This window comes from Ambystoma mexicanum, chromosome 10 (genome assembly GCF_040938575.1).
Source record: "Ambystoma mexicanum isolate Mex_15411 chromosome 10, UKY_AmexF1_1, whole genome shotgun sequence".
NCBI lineage: Eukaryota > Metazoa > Chordata > Amphibia > Caudata > Ambystomatidae > Ambystoma > Ambystoma mexicanum.
In genome coordinates, this window is record NC_090932.1 from 1,144,796,590 (window position 1) to 1,144,823,798 (window position 27,209).

Sequence of the window (27,209 nt, forward strand, 5' to 3'; positions counted from 1 at the left end):
TGGCCACTAATGCCGCATTGGTTCAAGCGCAATCTGTGCTATGCATGATGCCGCTAAGGGTATTTTTCGTGCCTTTAACGGCATGGCGGTAATGCCCTTACCGGCATGGCGCAAAGCTTGGGCCCGCGAAAACATAATAGCCCTCTATTAGCGGGCTTTTGACTACACAGACACGATATTTGCACCATGCCGGTAAGGACAGTTACTTACCTCCAACCTCGGAATGACCCCCAAGGACAAGGAAGCCAGAATCTACTTTGTTGCTTATCATTAACAACTTTTATGACAAAATAATGGGCAAGATTGAAAAAATTAACATGGTGGAAGCCATGCAATCAATTTATCTCTTTACAGAGGTAAATGCATAAACTAAAAAGAAGCGTAAAAGGCAGAGCTAAAATAACACTGGGTTTTATAGCGATGACTTAAAACATGCACACAATCATATAACAACCTAGACAATATATGAATCCTTATATTAACATATTGAGCAAACACAGTATGGGGCGGCTAGTTCACAATAGGCAGCGAATTGTCACCCTTCTGCTCATTAAGGAGGAGGCAATACGAAAGAGAAAAATAGAGAACAGCGCATAGGAGCCCTATCTTTGACTGCAGTAATCATGCATGCTTGCGCATATCAAAGGGGCCATGCTTGGTTTGTACGTTCAGCTTTCCTAGACATATTAGGGGCACCAGCATCCTAATCATGATTTAAAATGACAATGATGACTTATTATGGGCACAGGTATCAGCAAAATGTGCCAGCTCTGGCACATATTGTGTGAAAGGCATCTTAACATCATGTTGTAAAATGCTCCCTATGGTTTTTCCCCCTGTGTTACGTTACAGAGTAAAATGTGTGGGATTGTGCCCAATTTTTATCAAAAGAAGTGCTGACATAAAGATGCCTGTAGGTCGACATGTTTGTCAATATAGCCAAAGGGGATCATCCCTATTAATTGTAAACGACATACATATATAAATATACACATATGTACCGCTGCCCACTTTTCTCACCGAATTAATGAATGCATACTCGTTTCGTAAAACATAAGCTGAAACAACTTGCAGATCGTGTTTTTTAAGTCCTGGCATGGTAAGAGCATGCCATTTGCATTGCGGATTTGGAAAATGTTCACATTTAAACGTACAAATTTCATTAAAGCTTTAATTCCTGTATTGGGACATGCATAGAGCTGCGCCCCTCCACATCAAGGCAAATTCAATGTTCAGCTTTAATACAACTGAGGCACTACTTCCTTAAACGATCCTAGCTCAGCACCTTCAAATCAAAATGTTTCATTTACAGGTTTACTACGAGTGGCACACGTACTTCTGGTTTCAGCTTATTTCATAAAAACTTACACTCCAATGGATCTTCATTTTTTCTACACACAGACACACGTGTGCACCCACATATATGCTACAAAAAATAAAAATACCGTAAACTTAATTTTTGCCTTGAAGTCAAACGGATTCTAATTGAAAATAAAATGGTTTATGCTGCAATGACTACTGGCCTGATCAGAACATTCCAGTTTGTTTACTCTCAGGATAGAGAGACGAACAAGAATCCCAATGTTCTGCTCTTTATAGATTTTACAAATAAATACTGATGGGAAAACTGTTGATTGCAGCCACTGATTGCTGATTACTCTTCAATTGCTGATTACCCCTTGTCACAGCGGACCCCTTGTAGGGAGACTACCCTGAACCTTTCAGGCCAAGCTACTGCTGAGCTATAGGCCCTCCTCTTACCGTGCACACCACCGTGGCCATTTACTTTGCATGGAGATAGAAGGAAGTTGGCAGTGGAAGAGATCCAAGGACCTCGGCCACCAAAATGAAAACATAGTGTTCATTTTGGTGTGTGATGCGAGCGACTGGGAAGTCTCAGGCTAGCTACCAGTCGCTTGTGAACAAAGGGCCTGAGACTTTGGTTCTAGGGAGTTCTTACCCTCCTTCAGCAGAAGAACAATCAAGTATTCCAACATAGTACTTGGAAGTTTATCACCCACCAATAGACCACTGAAACGGTGCACTATGAAGATAACCAATATACTCCTATACAGTGTGTAGACACAAACAGAAAACCATCTCCACGAGTTGCCATCCAAGCTACCATGTTTTTTATCACCACATGAAACTCAGCCTTGGGAATGGGGGAATCAACAAGTTCAGCCCATTCACTGGATAAGCAGTATGTGTTTAGAATGGATAGATCATCCTCAATTGCCTCCTTACTGTCTCTCTCCTCAACTGCCTCAGATGTACTTCTCTCATGGCATTGTACAACCTTGTCTCAGCTATTACTGTCCAGAATCTAGAGGAGTCACACTCCTGGGTATATCTCCATCCTTTCCCCATGGAACCTATCCTATCTTTGTTTGGGTCCAAGACCATGTTAAAACCCCTGCAAACCACTAGTTCTCTATCCACAGAGGGATCGAACAAAGACTATGTTTCCTCCAATAATAACACCTTTCACTGATTCAGACAGTATATCGAAACTAGAGAAATAATTCCTCCCATGTGATCGTCCTTAATAGAAAGGAACCTCTTCTCTCCAGATCTCTAGGAATATCATGAAACACAAAGCAGAAGTCAGATTTTAACAGCAAGGCCACTCCCTTGTTTTCTCATGGACCAGAGGCTATTAAATTCCTTATTCTAAGGGAAATGGGTCTCTGACATTTAAAGTCCCATCAAACCTGCGATTTATAGTCCTTCCTCGGCACAGAGTGCTAGCTGGAGTATTCAGATTTTACAAAACATAGGGATGGGCAAGCATGGGGTGGGGGCAAGATACAGTCCAGACTACTCACCATTCATGCTTATGTTCTAGAAAATCATTATGTGCACAGAGGTCACAGAGAGTGTCATTAGAATACAAAGATTATTTAATCCAGAAATTAATAATGCATTTTTTCTTATTTTCTTTTCTTCTCAACACATGAAAAAACCTAAAACCAATGTTCTAGGACAATACATGTAATCAAAGTAATACAATATTTGGAAAACAGCAAAAACAGAAAACAAACTAACAATTTAACAATGATGTGAACTGCTGGGAGTTATACTGAATACTGCTCTAGAACTGCTGCAGGGTATTTGGAATGTTACCCTGGAGAGTTTTTATATTGTTGACATGATTAATAAATAGACATGTCTTCTGTCTAACTACGTGTACGTGATATATCAGGATTATTTAGCAATGCTCTTGTGTATTTTTAGTTAGTCAATACCTGATGCACTTTTCGGCGTGCTGATGGTTGTGGCTGGAGTATTCAGGCCACTGACATTAAGCCTACCAATTAGCACATCTCCAGAAATAGTCAACCTTCACCCTTGGTAAGACTTACATGTTCATTTCGAGGAGGACAGGTATCATCCCACCAGTTAATCAACAAAAAAAAAGAAGTTATATCTGAGGAGCTACTCCTCTATTTACAGCGTACAGGTGACAGACACAAGATAAAACATACAAAGAACATATATACCAAAAAAAACACAATCCACCCCTTACAACCACCTGCTTACTGCAATAGGCGGTAACGGTATGGATGCGTCTGAACCATGTGAAGGCATCATGAATTAAGACACAGACAACAGATTCAATTTTCTGAAAAAGAAATTATTTGTCTTATATGTCAGGATGGAGTAAGGCCTAACTTGCCCTATGCTAAGGTGGGATTTTGCTACCTAAAGAAACTAAGGATAGTCTGTGTCAGTAGTTCAACTCAAATGTCTGTCTTTGTCCAAAACGTATACTTGCCCTCACAACTAAAGATATACAATGTACATGGATGTCAACAACAAAAGAAACAGTGTTCCAAATACAGTTCTGAGCTGCTTCCAGCTCTTGGCTTACTTTCCAGCCTCCACTTCCCGAAGTTCATAACAGTTCCAAAAGGCCTAAGGGTTCCCTTCCCCAAGAGGTCAGCTTTTCCAGCTTCAAAGGGTCTCAGGGAACCCTTCCACTAGATTTCACCACAGTTCACAAGGTCTCGGGGCTCCCTTGCCCAAGAAGTCAGTTCTTCCAGTTTCAAAAGTACAATCAGTTCAAATCTAGTTTAGAACAGTTTCAAACGGCCTTAGGGTTCCTTTTCCCCAAGGATTCATCATAGTTCACAAAATCTCTGGGTTCCTTTTCCCAAGAAGTTAGCTCTCTCAGCTTCCAAAATATAACCAGATTCTGCGACCCAGGATTTTGTGCGACTCGAAAGTGCCTCTGACTTTCCGCCTCCAAGGTGTGACTTTAGCATCCGCCCCCGCCAACCCTCCCGCTACCTTCTACTGGCTGCTACACTGGCACTCTACTCTCCTCCTGTCCACCACTACCCACCAATTTGGTTATGACTTTATGGATTACCTGGAAATCAGACAGATTATCCAGGATTCTGTTTCTTTAAAATATCAAGGCAAACAATGAAACCCAACCTTACCTAATCCCCTTCTCATTCCAGACTTTTGGCTCTGAATTACAACCTCTCTTTTCCTGTTATGTTTCCCCAAGACCACCTTTCTATTGTGGTAATAGTGGAAGCAAGCTACCGCTGACCTGGGTCCATGCCTCTCCTTTGCACCCTTGTATATTGTATCCAAAACATCCTGCTTCTCTCCATCAGCAAGAAACAAGAATGTCACCTAGACTTGCTCCTTATGCTTCACCTCTACAACTGTCTCCCCTTCTCTTTCAAGAAATCTGGGGAAGTGTAGATTTAATCTCTATTATCTATTCTCAATATCGCCCCTCTTGAGTGTAATCCCCTCCTCCTGGTGATCCAGAGCTTCCATGCACCTATCCTAAATAGCTCTTACACAGGAACCAGGTTCCCTTGTGCAGATTCCATGCCATCCAGCCTCTCCTCAACCTCATCCGAATACATAGTCATCACTATGGCTGACAAATCTGACCTTATAGCTCTTATTTCATCCAACACTTCTTGGTTGTCTCCTTTCACGTTCTTCCAGTGCACATCTTTCCTGCTGGGTACCTACCCTCATATCAGCCATGTTCAGTACATTGCGGTTATTGTACGAAAGCCTTTGTTTTTCAGCTTTGTCTTCCAGCTGATTCAGTTGACAGACCTCCACTCACAGAAGACGTTCACACTGTGCTAATTTTCCGCATGTCAGCAGGTATAGAGAGTAACTAATCATGCAAGACACCACACATCAGTTCTTGGGCTGTGGGAATGATCCAGTGTCTCCGGAGTAGAGTTGCCACCACTTTGCAGTCAACAAGCAGCGATAGCGTCTTGCAATCTCCTCATCAGCATTATGTGGTTAAGCGATTTCCTCATCAATGGACCACCCTCATTGCCTGGTAAATGAAATACTCTGCTGGGATCCAGTGAGGTAAATGGAGCCACACTCCCTTCAATACAGAACCCTGTCTGCTTGGGGTCCTCACTCTGGCTGACTGTTCCTCCCCACTAGACTCCTAAGGCGTTCTCCCCAATTTACTTGCTCCCCATAAGGCCGGGCAGTGCCTCATGCTCCAGGGGGATGCATAGGGAGCTGCAGCTGATGCAACGTCTCTTCCCACACCCCTGAAGAGTACCCACACGCAGTTGCTCCCATGCTCGCATGCTGCTATCTCTGTCCCCTGAGAGAGTCTGTCTGTCATCACCCATGAGGAGGGTAAGAACCAACTCTCGCATGCCACCTCAAACCCACAAGGGAGCATCACCCATGCCAGAAACGTTGGAAGGTGAGGTAGCAGACTCCTGGGAAAGCCACTCCCTCTATATAGTGACTCTGGCTTTGGGAAAGCCCTGCTCCTTTCCCTGTCCTTTCCACCACCTCCTCCGGCTCACTGGTAGGTCAGCAGCTGCTTGGAGCATCACTAGGGCATGGTCTCCATAGGGGATCCAAGAGGTTTTTAAGACAAATCCCCTGTGGGATTAGACTCTAGCTAAAAGGCCTCTGGTTTTCCATCTTGTCTATGCCCCCTGTGGCCTCCTCCACAGCCATGTTTTATGTAAACAAGCAGGGGTACCAAGTCTCCACCACTATGTTTTATAGATATTGTGCTTTGAGATATGGTGGTTTTGCTGGGCATCCATGTACAACCTGCTCACCTTACAGAGGTGATGAGCGAGATAGCAGACTCTCTCATCATCATCAAAGAGCTTTATTCGAATTGCTCATTGCAATTCATAAAAGTACATATTATATCTTAACAGTTGGTTAAAAGAAAAAGAAAACAAAAACGAGAATCAGGTAAAAAGAATTAGATGTACATCTAGTCACTAAATCTAGGCAACCCTCTTAACATTCAGCAACATCAGATTCACCTGCTCATACAAACACACTCTCACATTACACCATTCGCTCTGACCTGAGGCATTCCAGCCCAGCATGTTTGCAGAGTTCCATTGGGTAGAGACCTTAATAAATGCTATGATAATTCTCTGCTATCCAAACATTATTTCACTGAGCACTTGTATAATCTTACCCATCAAAGTTAAGGTGCATGATATTGCAAACAATCTGGTTTACACTGCAAAATAATTGTGTGTATGCAGGTTCACAACTTTTTCTTAAACTGCCCATAATATCTTGGTGAGGCTGATACATAATACTTATAAGAAGATGTTCCTTATGCTTAAAATTCCTCTTGAGATCGGGAAGTAATATTATTACAGCTCCATCCTATGTAATTGCTATGCTGGTCAGAGATTCGATAATATCAGTCGAACTCTGTGGGTAGAAGCAAGGGGCAGGCTCCAATATGTTCATTGTTTCCCATTTTTTGTTGGCTTTATTTGTACTCCCTATTTTTTTGTTGGGCAAATGTTGCTGTATTTAGGGAGTACAATTGGGTGGCATGTATGCCACTTATTTGTAGCACTGGTTTTGAGTAAGTGTTGTCACTGCTCTGTTTATTGGACAATGTAATGTTGATGGCAAGCAGTGGCACACAAATTCTGATTATCATACGCTGTGGTGTAGTTATTCTGATGCAATCATCATCCTGACACACATTATGAGGCGCGTGTTCTCCTGCACGTGAATTACTTAATTAAAGTGACACATAAACTCTTATTGGCATGTTTTCTGGCACACTCCTTTTAGCTACCATTGTTTCATCTGGCAAATAATGTACCATTTGTTTTCAAGTCATACACATGAGTGTTTTTTTCAGTGGCATAAAGCACATACTGTATTGCCTCTGAGCAGTGTCAACAAATTAATAGCCACAACTAATTAATAGCCACAACTAAAACTATTGGTTGCAATGAGCATATAATTGTTTTTTTGTGCACGCACATTTTTCTGTGCATAGGAGTAATTTTTGCTAGATACCGTAGCAGATCTTGAAGTCTTGGACTGGTTGATGAGCTCCCTATCATCACACATAAAACATGTTTTTGTCCTATATCTTTGGAAAAAGTGCTGTAAAATGCACCTTTGAGACTGATTTATAAAAGGAATTAATTTGTTGGGAGGGGAAAATTCACCATCAAACTCTTCACGAGATTATAGCTCACTAACCACACATGCTCACAAAATGGCTTACTTCGCTATTCAGTTTCCCACATGAAAAATAATGTGCCTACAAAAGCCAACCATTTCCGGACTTAGAGAAAAGTAATTAGAGGGAACATTGATAGGGGTACAGATTGTTCATATGATGGCTTAATGTGAGCTGAAAGAGAAAGCACTTACCCCATCAGTAGACTGAAGCAAAGAAAGTGCGGTAACAGAAACTTGACCAGTTGGAGGTTGATAACAACACTTGTTACTCATGTACTCCTTGAACAAACAAGGTGGAAAAGGACTCTTCCCAAGGTAAGCTCAAAACGTCTGGTATTAGAACCACAGAGCATAGCTTGACTCAGCACCCCAGGGCCCAGGGTTTAAAGGCTGAGCACAGCGCGTTTTGCAGGTGGCAGTTCACTGCTCATACCAAAATTGTTACTCTCACCAGGATTCTTGCAGTGAGCGAGATTTATGTGATATAATAAAGGGACACTGGTATCTGGTTAAGTTAAGAGACTTGTAAATACCTTGAATCATCTGCTGGTCTACCCTTCACTCCCCCTAGTTGTACTCGATGCCTTGCTAAACACCTTTCCCATCCTGCCCTCTCTTGTTCCTTTGCCCTGTCACTTTCTAACTTTCAGCCAATTTCCTGGCTCAAAGCAACTATTAGTCTTTTTCTCAAACGAACACATATGATTTCCCCACTACACTTTTCCATGAACAAGTTGAGGGGCATGCACTAACTGGCTGTGTCACCCTATCTCAGGATGGGTGCGGGGCTTGCTCCTTTTCTTCCAGCCCCCTTCGTCGGAATCTACAATGTCTTCACACTCGCACTGTCAGGCTGCCCTGAGAAAAAAATCATAATTCCTATTGGAATACAATAGATTGACCTTCAGTGCAAAGCTTCTGGCATTTTACACGACCTGAGGGGTGGGGACTCAGCTGTTAAGCAGGTTAGCAATAGATTGAATGTCTATCCTTTTTCATTGACTGTCCTTGGAGCTAGTTGATAAGGTCAGTTCTGGTTTGGACCTGAATTATCTGCCATCCCTTAATCACGTTATGCTGTGTCCTTGGGCACTAAAAGTGCAAGCTATCGAAAGTTGGGAGCCAAAACCTCTCGTAGGTGAAAGCTGTAGTCTCAGCTCTTTACATAGGCACTGCTAAACCAAGTACAAAAGATGGTGTCATTGACACTCATACATGAAACAGTAGTGCTCTATCTAGTATTTGCTGAAGGCTGCTAGTAATCACTGTATAGATTTCTGTTGCCTGAGGGGTTCTGTCGTGGACTGTCAGATGGGGTCAAAACTATGCATAAGACCTGAAATGGAAAACACACATTTACAATTGATTTTGTCCTCCCACGTATTCCTCATCTTATGATAAATATCTTTCCAGCTTCAGCTGCTTCTGAATTTTATTTCAACAGGGGGTCGTTGTGTGCCGCCTCGTTGAGTCGATGTCCCTCGAGGGCCACTGTTCGACTGTCCACATCATCATTAGTGTAAATAGCGCACACAGCACCCGTTGGCTGCAGTTCCATTTCTCTGAGCAATCGCTTTGAAGAATTACTTTGCGCTTCGGTTCTTTACTGAACTTCATCACTAATTTTCAGTACAAAAATGTCTCGACCATCAGCTCCATCAACGCCTAAGACGGGCTTCAAGAAATGTCAAGACTGCGGTCCGAATATGTCGATCACCGACCCCGACCGCAATATGCCTGTGGTGTCTCGGAACCGATCACTGTACCTCCAAGTGTAACTCCTGTCAGGCGATGACCGAAAAGGCTCTGAGGGAGCATAAAGGTAAAGTGGTGGTGGGTAGGTTGCCTTCGAAGTCTCCTTCCAAGAGTTCCAAAAAAGGAAAATTTCGAAAAGATCTCGATCGAGAAGTAGACGTCCCCATTCTTCTTCTTCTTCTTCTTCTTCTTCTTCTTCTTCTACTTCTTCTTCTTCTTCTTCTTCTTCTTCTTCTTCTTCTTCTTCTTCTTCTTCTTCTTCTTCTTCTTCTTCTTCTTCCAAGAAGGCCAAGAAACAGCGTCACAGGTCACCTTCAACCTCTAATGTTTCCTCAACCGAGGTAATCAAATGTCCAACCAAGTCGGACTCCCCAGCAAAATGGGATGCATTAAGAAAAGAAATGTTAAAAATCTTCAAGAATGCGGCCCGACCCCCTCAAAGGAGAGGCAGAAAGTCCATGCCCCTGTCGATCTGCATCAAGACGGCAAAGGGAAGTCGAAGACTAAACTTTAGAAATCGTTGATGGCTTTGACAAGCCAGGAATCCAGTCCTTCGAAGGTTTCTTCAAAGAAACATAGAAAGTCACCAACTCCGACAGCCTCGCTAATGCCATCAGCGTCGGAACCGTTGATGCCATTGTCGAATTCGGCTCCGACAAAATCAACACCAACTCCGAAGTCGTCAATGATTTCTTTGAAGTTATTGAAGCCCATGGTTATGCAGGAAAAGGTTTTCAAATCCTAACCAACATTTTTTTTAAAAATCTTTAACTTTAATTTATGAAGACAATGAGCCCTCACATGACAATACACCAACATTAGGCTTACAATTTGGTACCCCAAATGTGCCACCGGCGTTAATTCCTGAAGGGTCTAGGATAAAAGACTTGTATGAAAGCCTGCAAACAGCCATTGGTATAGTTACCTCTCCAGAATTGGAATTTGGGAATTCAGATCCTTCTGACCACGCTGACTCCTCTTACAGACCACTTGTGGGCAAGGTGGTTGAATTTTTGGGTTGGAGCAGGCCTGCACCTTCTCTCGAGCGGGATGGCCGAACCGATATAGTGGATCAGGGTCCCCAGAGACATCCAATTTTGCCCTTTCATATTGCCCTACAAAAAAGGGTCTCATCTAATTGGGAAACACCAGAAACTGCAGCTGCAGTAAATAAGAACTTTGCAAAAAAATATAGACCATCCAGCAGTGACCCAGAATATTTAACAAAGCACCCAACACCAGAGAGTCTGGTGTTTCAGGCTGCCACGTTTACTAAACAATCGGCATATCCTTCTAGCCCTCCCGATAGGGATGACACGCAAGTGGATGGCTGGGCTGAAAAAATATTTACTGCTGGAAGTATGGCTTTAAAATCAGCAAACCCAACTTGTGCCTTGTCAAAATTCACGTTTACCCCGTGGGACTCCAGAAGGAGAAGAAAAAGGCGTCTTCCTGATTATCATCCAAGATGGTAAGAAGGCAATGTGTGAAAGCTTCAAGTCAGGTCAGGATACTGCTGATAGCATTAGCAGGTCTATGGCAGCTAGCACCGTGCTGCGCAAATTTGCGTGGTTGAGGAAGTCCAGATTTGCACTGGATGTACAGCCTAGACTCGTCAATATGACCTTTGACGGCTGGAGGTTGTTTGGCAGCAAGGCTGATGAAAGTTTGGAAAAGTTGCAGACCTCGAAAGTGGCAGCTAAATCTCTTAATGCCGCCATTAGAGAGCCTCAACAGTCCTACCCTGGTTCATCATCTTGTAGGGGTAAGTCCTTTAGGTTCTACTCCCCAGTTGGAAGAGGGAGAGGACAGGCCAGTCATAGAGGTCAATGAAGATTCCCTCTTGGTGGATGAGGGAGAGGTGCTAAGTCAGCCCAAGCAGCTGCAGTTTTACCCTGAGCCCCTGCTTTAGCCGTCTCAAAGCCACTCTGAGGCCTTAACCCACAAGACCTCTGTGGGAGGCAGACTTTCTCAGCATCTGAAAGAATGGCAGGGAATTACTTCAGATGCTTGGGCACTGGAAACGGTAGTCCAGGGTTACTGCCTTCCCTTTCTAGAAAGGCCCCAGGATCAGAGGAACAGCTCTTTCAAAATTCCAGATCCGATCCTTGTGCAGGAAATTTTGACCCTGGTAGAGAAAGGTGCTATACAACCGGTACCTGTGGCAGAGAGAAACAAGGGTTGGTACTGCTCGTACTTTCTAATTCCCAAAAAGGACAGATGATTGAGACCCATTTGGACTTAAGAAACTTGAACAAGTTCATCAGGAAGGACAAGTTCAAGATGGTTACCCTTTCTCAGATTCATCAAGCCCTCCAGGATTGGATGGTATCTTTGGACCTTCAGGATGCTTACTTTCACGTGTCTATCCATCACAAGCACTGAATGTACCTAAGGTTCGCGGTTGGCGGCTGTAATGATCAATTTTGAGTTCAATAAACCCACCGATAGGAATTCTTTGTTAACATTCTCGAGTTTCCACCCAGCAAGCCTGAAGAACAATCTGCTCTTCGGCCAATTTTTAAGATACAGAAGGCACTGTTCGAACATCATTAATTTTGAAAGACAATCGGATCATTTGGCCAATAAACTAAAAAAGAGAGGGTATTCCAGAAAAATTGTCCAGCAGGCAAGAAAGAGGGCACGTAACATTCCACGTGATATCACGCTAGATCAGCATGCTAAACAAAAAAAACTCTGAGGATAAAATTACAGCGGTTTTCACGTTCTCGCCGCTCACCAACAAACTCAAACAAGAAGTTTTAAGACTCTGGCCAATCTTGAATGTGGGAGAATCGAATTTGGCTACTCCACGCTTTGCCATGAAAAGAAACAAGAACTTGAGGGATTCCCTCATCAAAACCTACAAAGAAAAAAGTTTGCCTCATGAGACACTCTGGAACCATGAAAAACCGACAGGACATACCCCATGTGGGTCATGCAGTGCCTGCCCTGGGACTACGCAAACCAAAACCATAGACATTGGATGGCACCACCCATGGATACAAAAAGAAATGACTAACTGAAATACTAAAAATGTTATTTACCTGATTACCTGTCCATGTGCAGTTAGATATGTAGGGATGACCACCCGACCGATCAGAACGAGACTGGCGGAGCATCGCTCTTGCATACAAACAAAAAAGATCCCAGCCCCTATGGTGGAACACTATTTAGAAAAAAAAGCACAGCCCCAAAGACATGCAATGGACAATCCTTGAGAAAGTGAAGATACCAACAAGAGGAGGGAACATTCATAACCTGCTTTTCAGACGCGAACAATTGTGGATATACAGATTAAGAACTGATGTGGGAGGCCTAAATGAATCGATGTGCTGGCAATCACTTGCTACTCTCTAACCCTCATTCACATGTCTTCTAAACGTAATCTGTGTAACAAACTGTACTGCTGGCTATCTATTGTATACTCTCCCTTTGTTTTACAACCTATAATAGAGTTTGCAGTCCCCCCTAATACTCTGCTGTACTGGAGACAAACCACACCCCTAACCATCACACTCACTGTATTGGTGTAAAATCTCCTTCTGATTAATTGTGATCATATGAAATATCATCCAGACCTACACATAATGAGATCCTACTACCATCAGGATATTTGGTATTAGCCTCTGTAAGTCTTTCTTAACCTCTCGAGTTGTATTTTTCGAGTTCACATTGAACAAATCCAAAAATATCAGGACGGTATATTAGGTCTTTTCGAAATAATGTTTTCTCTAAATATGTTATCTTTAAATAAGTGTTTCTATTTTTCTGATGATCCAGCCTGTACTATCATGTGTGGTTCTCTAAGAGCTAAGCATGTATATTGGCTTAAATAATTTGGCTATCTATGCAAAAGATTTGTTTTATGGCAAAACGGTCCGCTTCGACTATTAACAGATAGATCCGTTTCTTTTTCATCAACACTCCATCCTAAGATGGCCGCCATCCATACGGGCCGTTTTTTCGTCCTTCTTTTTTTAGTCCTTCTTTAGTGTTTATCATGGTCCACACGTAGTTTATCACGTGACGGCCAACACGTCGAATACACTACAGCCTAGACGCCGTTCCGTGCATCGACATCGCACTTGGTCAGAATCTATAGGGGTACTCCACATACAACTGATATGCAAATGCTGTTTTTGCACGGATCCCTTTTCCCCTTTCTATCCTAACTAAACACACGTTTTTCTTAAAAAAGACACGTGTTATGCGCAGTAAGATCCCAGTATACACAGATGTAAACCGTGCCCTGGGCTGTCTCTGTTTGTTAAATTAGACCATGGGCTGAATGCAAACCCCTACCTCCATCGCCCTAGACGTACTTTTTTACTTTTTACTTTCTTTCTATGTAGAAGGTTGGCTTGGGAAACTACAGTTTATACAATCCCTAGTACCGCATGGGCTACAATTAACATAGAGTGACCAAATGGGTTGCTTTCTGGCGACGTGACGTGGGGATACCTAACTGGGCCCGTGAGCTCCACAGGTCATACTCCTCAGGAGTCGACCTGCAAATTGAAAAAAGCTAGTTTTTTAATGATCTTTTGTTTTAAATGTTCACTGAAGCAAACATAGTTATCCTTCAAGTTCCATTTTATTTCACCTAAATCTAAAAGAACATATTTCTTCTTTAGGTGAACAAGGAATGTGTGATCATCTCGGATTCGGGAATCTGTAAATAACTTACCTACTCGAATCCAGGACCCTGACGTTTGGGAGTTGCCTCACCTGTAATGGGTAAGATGTATGCAATACGACCTTTGATGTCTATGAGGCCACTCACGGGATATGTCTCTAATGGCACTCTCCCCTGTTTTTCTTTTTTCTTTCCCCTTCCTTGCTCTTCCAAACATAGGGCAATCTCCTATTTTGAAATCAGAGATTCACCACTACCAGCAGAAGAAATCAGACCACACATTAATGGGTGTTGGTCCCTAGCCCTGAAGAAAGTGGTCCTAATAACTCCAATACCACTGAAACCGGTCGGCTTCCACGGGACTTGATTGAAAAATTATGGATCAGAGATATCCCCAAATCAAGCCACACTTCTGATCCCAACACGAATAGGGATTGTGAAAATCTCATAAAAACTTTAGGTTCGGAGGTCATATCAAGAAATACATCTCTGAATCAAAAGAAATAGGAGTCGTCTTTGACTATTCATGGTCCATACACTCCAAATGATGTTTTTTTTAACAAATATGACTTATGAAACAGTTTGATGAGTTCTATCTCTCGATTTATATAATCCCTTCTGCAGCTGCGAGACACCAGATCAACACTTCTATTTTTTTAATAAAGGTTGCATTCCAAAGAAACTAAATAAAAAGGCAATGTTTTATTTGGGAAACAACATATTATGTGCAAAACTTTGAAGAACAAAGTAAAAACAGGAATCCAACAGTGTGGAGTGAACCCCCATAAGAAAAAGCAATACCTGAATAGAATTGACTCATATCAAATTGTGGTATGATGATAGGGAAGATTTGAGTTCTAGATCCCCCAACTAGGTTCCAATATTGTGGATACAATTTTGAGTTCTGCCATTCGGGCAGACCTCCGCCCGAGGGTTTTCACCAAGTTGATGGCAGTGGTGTCAGCGAGTCTCAGAGGAGGGAGGATTCACGTCTCCCCTACCTGGACAATTGGCTGATCAAGGCATGTTCACCCGAACAAGCCCAACATCTCAAACATCTCAACGTAACCTGGCACTTTCTCCACAGACTGGGCTTCTCCCTCAATTACAAGAAGTCCCACATGATGCCATCTGAAAGACTGCAGTTCATTGGAGCAGTCCTGGATGCTTCCTCAGGAAAAGCCTTGCCACCCGAGGTGAGGGCTCAACACAGATGGTCACTAAATTCCAGAGTGCCCAGCATCTTCTGGCCTTCGACTTTTTGAGGTTGCTCGGCCTCATGGTATCCTGCATTATTCTGGTGCCAGAGGCTCGTCTCAGAATGAGATCCCTCAAATGGACTCTCAGGACTCAATGGTCCCAATTCTCAGGCAGGATGTCAGACCCTCTTCAGGTTCCAAGCTGAATTGTACAAGAGCATCTGTGGCGGCCTTGCGAGGACAGCATCTGTGGCAGCCGTGACCGGGGATAACAGTAGTGATGGACACCGCACTCATGGGGTGGGGAGCCCACACCAACGATCTGACAATCAGCAGTCATTGTTCTCCATCGGAGTCCAAACTACACATCAATCTTTATGGGCTGATGGCATTAGACTAGCGCTGAAGGCCTTTCTGCCCTCTGTACGGGGAAATAATGGCCTGATAGTGATGGACAACACAGTGGATATGTAATACCTGAACAGGAGAGGAGGTGTAGGGTCACTACCACTGTGCAGAAAGGCTATGCGGCTCTGATTCTGGGCAATTTATGAAGCAATCTCCCTATCAGCAGTTCACCTAGCCGGAGAGGAGAACACAGCGACGGATGCTCTGAGCAGGCAGAGCACAGTCTCGCACAAGTAGAAACTAGCTCAGGAAGTCCTTCAAGAGATCTTCACCCTTTGGGCAACCGCGCAAGTGGATCTGTTTGCGCCCAGTGTCAACAGGAAGTACAAACTATACTGCTCCAGGGAATTTCCCCCAAGAGAAGCTATAGGGGACACATTCGTAATGGACTCCTCTACTCGTTTCCTCCAGTCCCTGTCATTCCTCACATGATCAGGAGGTTGAGAAAGTTCAGGAAATCCATGATCCTAATTTCCCCAGATTGGGCCAGGAGGACATGGTACCCGGACCTTCTGGACATGTCCATCTGCCCTCCACCACGTCTTCCACAAAGAGAGGATTTTCTCTCCCAAGAGGAAGGTCAGGTTCTCCATCCAGAGGTCAAGACACTCAGCCTTCACGCATGGTCAGAACAGGCATCGTCCCAGAAAGCCTCAAAGAAGCATGGGTATGCCCCCTTCTAAAAAAAACTCATTAGATCCAGCACAGCCTAATAACTATAGACCTATAAATACCGTCCCTTTCCTCCTCAAAATTTTGGACAAGGCCGCCCACAGCCAGATTCAACTTCACATAGAAGCCAATTCCATACTAGGTAAAAGACAATCTGGGTTCCATACAGGTCATGGAACGGAAACAGCCCTACTAAATCTAAAAAAACGAATTATAAAGATCATGGACAAAGGTAAGCTTGCCCTCCTCCTCCTTCTCGATCTTTTGGCTGCCTTTGATCTGGTAGATCATAAAACCCTTACCACCCATCTTCCGCAGTCAGCCAAATTCTCTACTCACCCTACCACTATACACCGTGGAGTACCCCAAGGTTCTTGCACAGCCCCTACCCTCTATAACCTCTTCACTAAACCTCTCTTCGACTTACTTGACTCTCTGGGTATTGCATATACCAATTATGCCGACGATACCCAAGTATTCCTCCCACTATCTGGTTCCTATGATCAAGACGCCACTGTACTACACAAAATCTACACTACAATCCAAGCCTGGATGGCTGCTAATGGCTTATGCCTCACGGGGATAAGACTGAAATTCTTATCCTCGGACAAAAAGCCACCTTAGCTAAGCCAAACCCCCAATACTCCAACTTTAACATTGACAATTCCATCATCCCTGTCTCATACTCTGTAAAGACACTAGGTGTTCACATTGACGCTAACTTATCTCCACTTCTGCCTACAGCCCTAAGCTCATTAATGCCATCAAACCCTACCTCTCTAAACCGAACTGCCTCGCAATAGCCAGAGCAACTATAGGTGCCAAACATGACTATTGCAATGCGCTCCTAGCTGGCACCTCTACCAAAAACTTACACAGACTACAAACTATACGAAAAATGCCCTTAGAGCAGCTCTCAGCATCCCTAGAAGGGACCACATCTCACAAGCTAGACAGGTGGCACAGTGGCTCCCGGTTAACTCAAAATCCTTACCATCACGCACAAATGCCTCAATCACTCAGCACCCACATACCTATCAGAAACCATATCCAGAAGCACAGCTACACGCCCACAAGAATCCCACACATCTGCAGAGTTAAAGCAGGAGGAATAGGTTTCTCATACATAGCACCTAAACTATGGAATTCGCTTCCCACCACCATCAGAGCTGAAACTTCCCTTCAGGCCTTCTGCAAAAATCTTAAAGAAACCTTCCTGATCTAACTTCCCCCACCCCATCACACCTCTTTCCTGCCTCTACTGCCTCCAACTGCTAATACATACTGGGCCTCATTACGACCCTGGCGGAACGGGTTAAACGGCGCCGTAAAAGGCTGCAGCGCCGTTCAACCCGTTCCGCCACATTACAAGTTCCCCTCGCGGGACACGTAAGCACGCCTGGGAAAACCAGGCGTGCATACCGTGTCCCGCGAGGGGAAGAGGGAGCAAACAACGGGCCATCTCGTAATGGCCCGTTGTTTACTCCCTGCCCCATTCCCATTCAGCCCTATGGGGGCTGAAATGGGAATGGGGATGAACCGTGTCCTCGAGTGAGGAATTACCGGGCCATCTGGACTCGGAATGGTCCGGTAAGTCCTCATTCCGAGGACACGGACACGGATGCGGTTTTGCCGGCAGCCATGCCGCAAATTGCGGCATGGCTACCGGCATAACTTGTAATGAGGGCCACTGTGTTGTAAATTTATTTTATCTTATTTTGTGTTCTTTAAATGTATACTATTATGTAAATGTCATAAAGTGTTGAAGAACTTTTGTATAACTCTGTAACTAAGATTTTTCATTCTCTGTAACAAGCGCCGCAATGCCTTAGGGCTGCTGTGCGCTATACAAATATGATAAATAAATAAATAAATGGTTTCTGAAAGGCTGAGATACAAGGATTGGGACCTCCCGGATGACGTAATGGAGATTTTGCTTTCAGACAGAATGCCAGAAACAAAATCTTTGTACCGCTGCCGTTGGAACAAGTTCAGCAGTTGGTGCAGTGATAAGAATGCGGATCCTTTTCTTTGTGATACACCTATGGTGCTTTCTTTTTTATTACATTTGGCAAATCTGGGGCTCCAGATTGGAACAATTAAAGGTTACCTGGCGGCACTGTCTATTTTCAAGCGCTCTTCAGGGGAGGATTCATATTTTAAAATCCCTCTGATTGTTCAATTCCTAAAGGGTCTTACTAATTTATATACACCAATTCCTGTCCAGGTCCCTATATGGGATCTAAACCTGTTGTTAAAATTTCCAACATACATTCTTTTTGAGCCAATACACTCATGCCCATTAAGACTGTTAACTTTGAAAACTGTTTTGCTAATAGCAATAACGTCAGCCCGGAGGGTAAGGGAGTTGCAGGCACTTTCCTGTAAAATACCACACACAGTTTTCTATAAAGACAAGGTTGTTCTTCGGGCAAAAAGTTCTTTTCTACTAAAGGAAGTGTCTGACTTCCACTTGTCGTAAAAGATAATTTTTCCAACTTTCTACCCATCTCCTCATCCTGGAAAGGAGGATGAAAGATTACATATGTTGGACCTAAAAAGGGCTCTCAGCTTCTCTATATCAAGAATGTCCAATTATTCATTGGCTTTACAGGTCCTAAATTGGGTTTAGCTGTGACAAAACATACCCTATCCAGATGGATCATCCTGGCTATTGGGGAATGTTACAGGTTAGCGAATGTTACAGGTTGAGGCTGAATCCTCGCACATTACCATCACTTGTGGGGTGCCTCAAGGGGCTTGCACTTCTCCGTGTTTTTATAATATCCTCACTGCCCCTCTATTTGCTGTGCTGGATCAAGAGGGCGTGATATTTACTAATTACGCAGATGACATGCAATGTGTCATCCCGCTAATTGGCTCGCATGACCTTGATGAGGTTGCTATTAATAAAGTCTTTGCCATTATTTGTGATTGGTTCATAATAAATTGGCTCTTAATAAATCTAAAACTGAGCTTCTGGTTACTGGCTCAACGCACATGTTGAACAAACTTGGTCCAACTTATGGTAGTTTTCGTCTGGACGAAAAAATTATCATTCCCTTACTAAAAGTGAAGACGCTAGGCGTCACATTCGATCAGCGACTCTCCATGTTGCAACATATTAGCAGCCTGGTTTCCTCTTGCACTGATTATATAAAACTACTGGCACACCTAAGACCCTTTATCTCACAAGATAATGCCGAAACTATTGCTCAGGCTTGCTAATGGGTATAGACAAAACTGACTGAAACAAACTCCGAGTCTGCCAAAATGGAGTCATACAAACTGTTATGGGACTCAATCGCTGAGACCACGTCACGACAGCCAGATGCTCTCTCCACTGACTTCCTGTGGAGTCTAGGATCTTTTTCAGAACCTTGACCATAGTACAAAAATGCAGACAGGGAAATCTACCTGCTTACTTACAGCATCTACTCCCTGCTAGAATGAACGGCATAGATCTGAAATCTAATAATCACCATCTGTTACTCATTCCTAAAAACAAAACTGTCAATGTTTCCAATTCAGCTGCTTTGTTTGCAATTGGGCCTAAAGTCTGGAACCCTCTTCCTCCAGAGCTGAGAGGGATTGAATCACTGGAGATTTTTTTTGAAAAAATTGAAGACCTACCTTTTTAACTAATACTGCTTCCTTTTATGCTTTCATCTTGCTGTTTCTGGATTTTAACTGTTTTTAGGTGCTTTTATGATGGTTTTTATTTGTTAATTTGTGATGTCTATGTCTTGTAGCGCCCTCAAGTCCTAGGGTCCATGGCTGCGCTATATAAATATTATAAAGTCAAATTAAAGTAAAGCGGGCAAAGACCCGCCGGAAGGCTTAAGAGCACATTTCACAAGGGGTATGGCAACCTCTGCTGCTCTTCAGAGAGGTGTTCCGATAAAATACATATGTGCAGCGGCCACTTGGTCGTCTGTTCACACTTTTGTAAACCATTACTGCTTGGATTCATCTTCCAATCAAGAAGGACAATTTGGGAAAGCGCACCTTCGTTCTGTCCATGATAACAGTTAAGGACAAAATTAAATTCATACTCCCATCACCAAATTATTACTGCTTTGGGAGTCTATGATAAGATGAGTAATACGTGGGAGGACACAATCCATTCGAAGACCAATTTACATACCTCTGGTAACGTTCTTTTGATTGGATGTTCCTCCCACCTATTCCTCATTGCCCCCCTCGCAGCCTACCTCACCGTAGAATTTACGTGTCTTTACACTTTGCGGTTTCTTGGAGCCTACAGTCTATGGTACGCCTGGTAATTCCTCTACAGGAGGGGAAAGAGAGAAACGAAGCCAACGGGTGCTGTGTGCACTATTCATACTAATGATGATATTTACAGTTGAACTGATGGCCTTGAGCGACATCGACTTGATGAGCCGCACACAGCGCCCCCTTGTCGAAAAAAAATTCCAAAGCATCTGACGCTGGAAAGATATTTATCATAAGAGGAGGAATAGTGCAAGCAGCATCCAATCGAAAGAACGTTACCACGGGTAAGTAACTTGTCCTTCTCTTTCTAAGACATACCTCCAGGTACACGCAGCAAAACTTAATAGGGAATGCTCTTTTGGTCAACTGGTCAGGTTTTTTTTTGGTATGATTTCCCTCCCATTTCATGTCTTCCAAAAATGGCACGCTGTACGTTGTGTGGTATGTGGCAGGTATCTTGTGATTTCCCTGGAGGCTAGGGGAACAGTAATCGCACACATGACCTACATTTTGCAAAACTCCATGCAGACATACACACAATGTTGCACACCCATGCAATGACACAGGCAGTACAGGAGCCTTGGTACCAAACACCCTCGGCTGCAGCGGATCCCTCTGTAGCAAAGAGTATTTCTTCTTCTGGTAAATGTGAATTCAAGTTTGCTCTTCTGAGTACCAATTCCTGAAGCCTGTCTTGTCTGCTCCTCTGGACATTGGGCCTCCATTCCCTAATGAAGTCATGCAGGACCTCAGATTGGAAATAACCAAACCTCCGTTTCGATGAATTACTCTGCTAATACCTCCAAACTCGCAATGAGTCCCAATTGTGTATCTGGTGATTCTTAAATATACAGAACATCTCTCTCTGCTCTCTGAACTGTCTCTTGATCGGCCTTCGTTGCATAGTTCTCTCCCCCTATGGTTAACAACCCCTGGATCTGCATTTAGGATCCTGCTTGCTGTTCGTTGTACAGTTAACTGCGCCCACAGTTATTGACCGACTGGCTCCACATTTAGGACTGTCTTCTTTTGGCCCATATTGCGATATTAGCGCGTCTGCTTGACCTCTGTCCTATCTTCTCCTCCCTCAATTTACCTATGCAGTTTTGGTCTTCCATACCACCCATGAGTGAAATGGTCCCTGCGCTAGTCTGGCTATGCTGTCTAGAATATTCCTCCTGAAGAACTTCCATCCTTTCTCACTCTGTTTGTGTCTATCACTGCAACCCTTCCCATCACCCCTTCTCTTCCTTCGCCTCCCAACTTTGTCCATCCCCTCCTGTTACTCATGTCTTGACCTACATTTTCGCATGTTTTTGTTTTCATTTTTCTTAATTGTAAATACTAATTTTTGAAGCCCTGATCTGAGAAAGACGTTGTAGACGTCGAAACACGTGTCATCAATATAGGGCAATAAATCTCTCAACAATTGATATCGTGTGGAAGCAAATATTATTTCAGAAATACTTAGATTACTGGGCGCATGAGTACCCCCGAAGGGTAACTTTTCTTTTCCACAAACTGCCCCTTCCTAATGGAGTAGAGGAATCAAGGACTCCATTGTTACCCGGGTCAAGTGCCTAAATCAAGACAAAGGGCACAGATTTCTGATTCACAAGTATTTCAAATAGATTCCTCACCGTTCTACAGAATATATACATATAAATAAAGACAAGCAGTCAGGAAGGCCAATGGTTACAGTTAGGTCTAGTGTCAAATATTACAAGTGAGGGCATGAGAGACAGGCAGTCATAGGTGGGGCGCATAAAGAATTGCAGCATAAAGACAATAGCCTCATCTGATGGGCTTATCATTGAGCCAGCTTTTTACTCTGGTTTTGAAGGCAACAAAGGAGGGTTCTAGCCTAATGGTGAGAGGCAGTGAGTTCCAACATTTGGCAGCTTGAACTGGGAAGCTGGCTCCCCCCGCAGTTTTTAGGTTGAACCTTGGTACTGAGAGGCATTGGGTAAGGGCAGATCTGGTATGCCGAGATGGTAGGTGTTTGCTGAATTTGTCCGTAAGGTATTTGGGAGCTGGGATTGACAGGCATTTATGTGTGATTGCCAGTGTGCGAAGGGTAATTCTGTCGTGAACTGATAGCCAGTTGGATTTCCGTCTGAGAGTTGAAATATGACTGGATCTTGGAATGTTAAGAGCGGCTCTCAGGGAGTTATTTTGTAGGACCTGTAGCCTGTTGATATTCCGTTATGGGGATCCTAGGAAGAGTGTGTTGCAGTAGTCAATCTTTGACAGCGCTAAGGCTCTGGATAGCGTTATGCAACTGCTAGTGGACAGATAGGATTTGGAGCCGTAAATTAGCTGGTTAGTATAGGCTGTAGAGGATGCAACAGTGCTGACTTGTTTCTTTAGGGATAAAGTGGAATCGAGATAAACTCCCAAGGTTTTTATATCCTTAGTCACTTTGATCATGTTTTCATCAATATTGAAGGTCATATACCTCTGGTCCAGTTTATTTAGGCGTGTTTGGGTGCCGACGATCAAGAGCTCGATCTTTTCATCATTAAGGCAGAAACTATTAGTAGCCATCCAAGCCTGTATTTCTAAGTAGATTTTTATTAGCTTGGAATCCTCATCATAGTGGCCTGTAAGCGGGATGAAGTCTCCAATTATATATAAATTAAACCATATCCTTACCTTCCTCCTTGACAAACCATTTCACACGGTTATTGTTTAGAGAACAAACAACTTCAGAAAGTTCAAGTTACGGTTTGTAAAATATGGATCTGTGTGAACCTGTTTTCTAACTTCAAAGCAATTCATATTACAAGTAAGTAGCTTTTCCTACTCATATGTATGTACTGACATATATACATATATCAAGGATATATTGTGAAACATATTGTTCTGCTCGCTCTAGTTTTTCAGGCAGTAGCCCCATACCTTTCATCACTCTCTTCTTCAGGTTATTCATAAAGAGGTACTCTGTGAGCTCCAATGGGATTCCAAGCATATATCCGGGGGAAGACATCTTCACAGAGCCCCAGCACCTCCAGCTCGGAAACCCAAGTGCTTTCTTCATGTTGGACACAAGAGATCTCCCCAGCCGACACATACTGGAGCACATGCTCTTCAGGTTAGTAAAGTGCAAACAAAACCGTACTCACGCTGCTCCATGTTAGATGTACAGCCTCAGCCATGCCTTCTGGTACGTGTAGGTTTACTGATCCCATTATTTGAGATGGGGCACGAGGAGAGAACAAAGGGTAAGACTCCCCACGGAAATACTAAATAACTGAAACCAAATCCAGTAAAGACACCACACACAAAATGCAGTTGCCCAGTGAACTTCAAACCAGCTCTTAAAGAAAGACCTGGCTGCATGTATGTCCCCTGAATGTTGTATAACTGTTAGGATCATCATGTGGGATCCCAGGACACTTTTAAAAAAATAAAAAAATTGATAATTTTGAAAACTAAAGAATAAATTAACCAATCTCGGGTACCTTTATGATTCCAGGTCTTTATCCCACCCAATGGAGGACTTTCCTCCAAAAGACTGCCAGTTTTTGGCCATCACTAAGTGTGATGCTGGAAATGCATTGGAGGGACAGGGCCTCCTTATCCTTCTCCTTTAATGCTTTTTATCGTGTGTTCTGTCATGTTTTCCACGCAGGAGTTCATGTGGGACTCCTGGTGGTGCAGCTCTCTCTTTTGGTTTGGTGAACAGACCCATGGGATACCCTTATGGTACCCATGGGTAGTGTTGCAACCCTGTGCCCCCAGTGTATGTTTTTGGGCACCTGTGTGTGACCCACAGAACTGGGTACGGGCTGGTGGCACCCCCGTGCTGAAATGACTGGTGCTCTGAGCGTTCTCCATTTTGGGACCCCCAGGCCCTGTCATTGGAATCGGTAGATTCCGGATGGAGACATGATGGCCCCCATGGCCTCTTGCCTTCCATCACCTGTTACCTTGATCTTCCCGAAGTCCCGGGAAGCCCTGCCTCTGTCCCTTCCCCCTGACTGGCTGTTGGGTGGAATTTCCATATATGGTAGTGTGGGGAAGTGCCGACCAGACTGGCTGGAGCCTTCTCAACGACCGTATGTTGTGGGGACGCCTGTGGGTGGGACCTGGGTGAATGAATGTGACGAATACGCATTCTATGTGATAGGTGTCTAGCATCTGATGGTTGACACAATGCCAGAGACAGCCCTGTCCGAAACCGGTATAAATGCAGTATGGAGTGTTGAATGGCTCGGTACTTGTTGCAATACACATAACTTGTTGTGAGTGTCTGGAGAGAAGTGAATGGCCTGAATGCACCATGTGCCTGATTGGCTGCCTGCCTGCATGAATGCCTGTAGTCATGATTGGATGCTTGAGTGTGACCCAGCGGAATGAATGGGAGATCAACAGTATATCTGGGGACCTCTCAGTGCTAGGAATCGTGTTCAGAAGCTGAAGTCCACTACGATGAGTAACTGGAGTAACTGAAGCTTGATCTTGAAGCCCTGCTGGATGAGAAGAATTGCTGTTGCTCTCCTTCGCAATCTGAAAGCTGCTGTGCCTCAAGGAATAACCCAGAGAGGACCTGGTAAGGCGCCCTCTTCTCTAGCTACGAGGGACCATCGGGCACCAGCTGATCTTTGCCTAAGCTCCCTGGTAGACAGACCTTCGACAGGCTGCCAACCCGATACGGGGACTGCTGCAGAACTCCAAGAAGAAGCGCCCGTACTGTTGTCCGCCTCTGTTGATGACCGCCGTCGCTGACCGGAGCCGCCCTGCTCCCGTTTTGCCTAAGAACTTCATTGATCCAAGGACGCTCTCGTCCGCATCGTCGCCGCTGTATCGTGCCGGAGAAGGCCTGACCGTCGACACGCCGAGGAGCATCCACTGGTGGGTTTCCCGCCACCCAAAGACTATAGAGACGCCGACGACTCAACGCCCTTGCTGGGCCACAGTTCTTCAAACTCTTTGCGGTCCAGAACTATCGACACTGAGGTGCCCTGCACGCCTCTTCCTTGCAGGACGTTTACGCTTCCCCGTCAACGAGCACCGCTAGGAACGACACAGCCACTTCGCCGTCGTAGCTCGACCTGTTCCCCATCGGACGTTCGATGACCCGTGACTCCTGCCTGAAAGGGAGGACCCTCAAGAATGGGCGTCGATTCCCCGACGAGAAACGCTACAACGCCAGGTACTTTGGGGTTGCAGAACTATTGGAAGGTCTAGTGTCTAGTGTCCATATATGGACTGGGCTTGTATCTTTCTCCTACAGGGTGCCCAGGTGGGGGGATCTCCACACAAAGCTGTGTAACGGTAGTAACCAGTAATTTGCCAGTTGTTCAACCATCTTGCTTTCCTTCCTCTCTCTACTGGGTTTCATGTAATAATGTTGCCACAAAAATCTCGCCATACAAAAATATCGCCGAAAAATGGCCGTTTTATGTGGCGACATTATTGCATGGAACATGCGGGGGACACCCCCGCAACCCCCAATTGTTTTAATTTTATTTTTTTATATATATATATGGGCACCTAAATAATATCGCCACAACATTTTCCCGTCGATATTATTTACGGCGACCATATATATGGCGATATTATTATCTGATACCCTCTACTGCTGGTTTCCTCTTTGTTATGATCTGTGTGTCATTCTGACCGTATGCACTTTAATGAGATCTGATAACGTTAGTGGTACCACTTTAGAACTGTATATATTTGCCATTATTGATTTCTGAGTACACAGTGAGTTATTGTGATAGTGTACGTGACCTTGAATATTAATTATATAAAGACTGTGTTTTAACCAATACAGTGTGTGGACATTCCTTTGTGGGTGCTTGGGGACTACACTGTACTTAAGAACCAGCTCGCATCACCTCCTGAGAAGCTAGGCCTTGATTGCTCGACCACAGCTACCAATAATAGAAAATCTTGGCAGGGGTCCTCTGTGCCTCTCCTCTACCATATAGAGAGCAGAAGTACAGACCCCCCCACCAGTGGTTGCTTTACACTAAGCAGCCTCAAAAGAGCAGGATTTTTGTAACATGGGGGTATGGGGGTTTTCCACTGAACCCTTCTTGGCACCGTTCCCACTCCCCACCTGCACCGCCTGAAGTAAACATGCTGCCCTGCCCCCCCACACCCTTACCTGCTCCTGCAATGTTCTTTCAATCGGGGGTTTCAACCCTGAACCCTCTTTTCACACCGATCCTCCACCTCTTCTCCCTTTTCCCATTCCCCGTTGCAATCACAATCCTTGATCCCCATCCCATCTCAACTCCCATCCACACACATGCTGAATGTGATGTGTGTCACCTGAAGGTGACTATGACGTAATACGTCACAGCAACAGATAATAAATGGGCAGTCTGTGCCGCAAGCCAGCATTGCAGCGACAGAACCTGTACAGCTACCACTGTGTCCGTTTATCTCTGTACATAGTGGACGGCGGCTTGTACCAGGATGCAGGCCCAGCTCTGCACAACATTGGCAATGAGGGTCGTCTGGACTGTTGGGCTAGCTCACCCACCGACCAACCGAACCCTGTGTGTCACCTGTTTCCTTTCACGCAAAACTGTTGGCAACTCATGTGGCCCACTTCCCGACTCTGCTGCTCAATGGCGTTCTCGCAGTGGAGCAGAGAGCGGCGCAGAGAGACACTTGCCCCATTTGGGGTCCACAAATCTTGAAGGTACGCTGATCATGCCTGGGAGGTTGCGGCTCCTGCTTGGAGTGCTTTTGCACCTCCCTGGAGCGATAGTATGCTCTGGTGACTAAGCCCCTCCCCCCTCTAATAACTCCAAGTGACATTTGGCTCTTCCGTTGTCCTCACCTCATGGTCA

The 27,209-nt window shown here is 44.3% G+C and overlaps 1 protein-coding gene across 1 annotated transcript in view; it reads left to right on the forward strand.

The window, feature by feature from the left end:
* Positions 1 to 27,209, forward strand: part of FAM178B (family with sequence similarity 178 member B) — a 1,611,694-nt gene that overhangs the window by 90,447 nt on the left and 1,494,038 nt on the right. Inside the window, exon 4 of the mRNA XM_069620260.1 lies at positions 23,321 to 23,491. Within this exon, the coding sequence (XP_069476361.1) occupies positions 23,321 to 23,491 (171 nt within the window). The remainder of the gene's footprint in view (positions 1 to 23,320; positions 23,492 to 27,209) is intronic.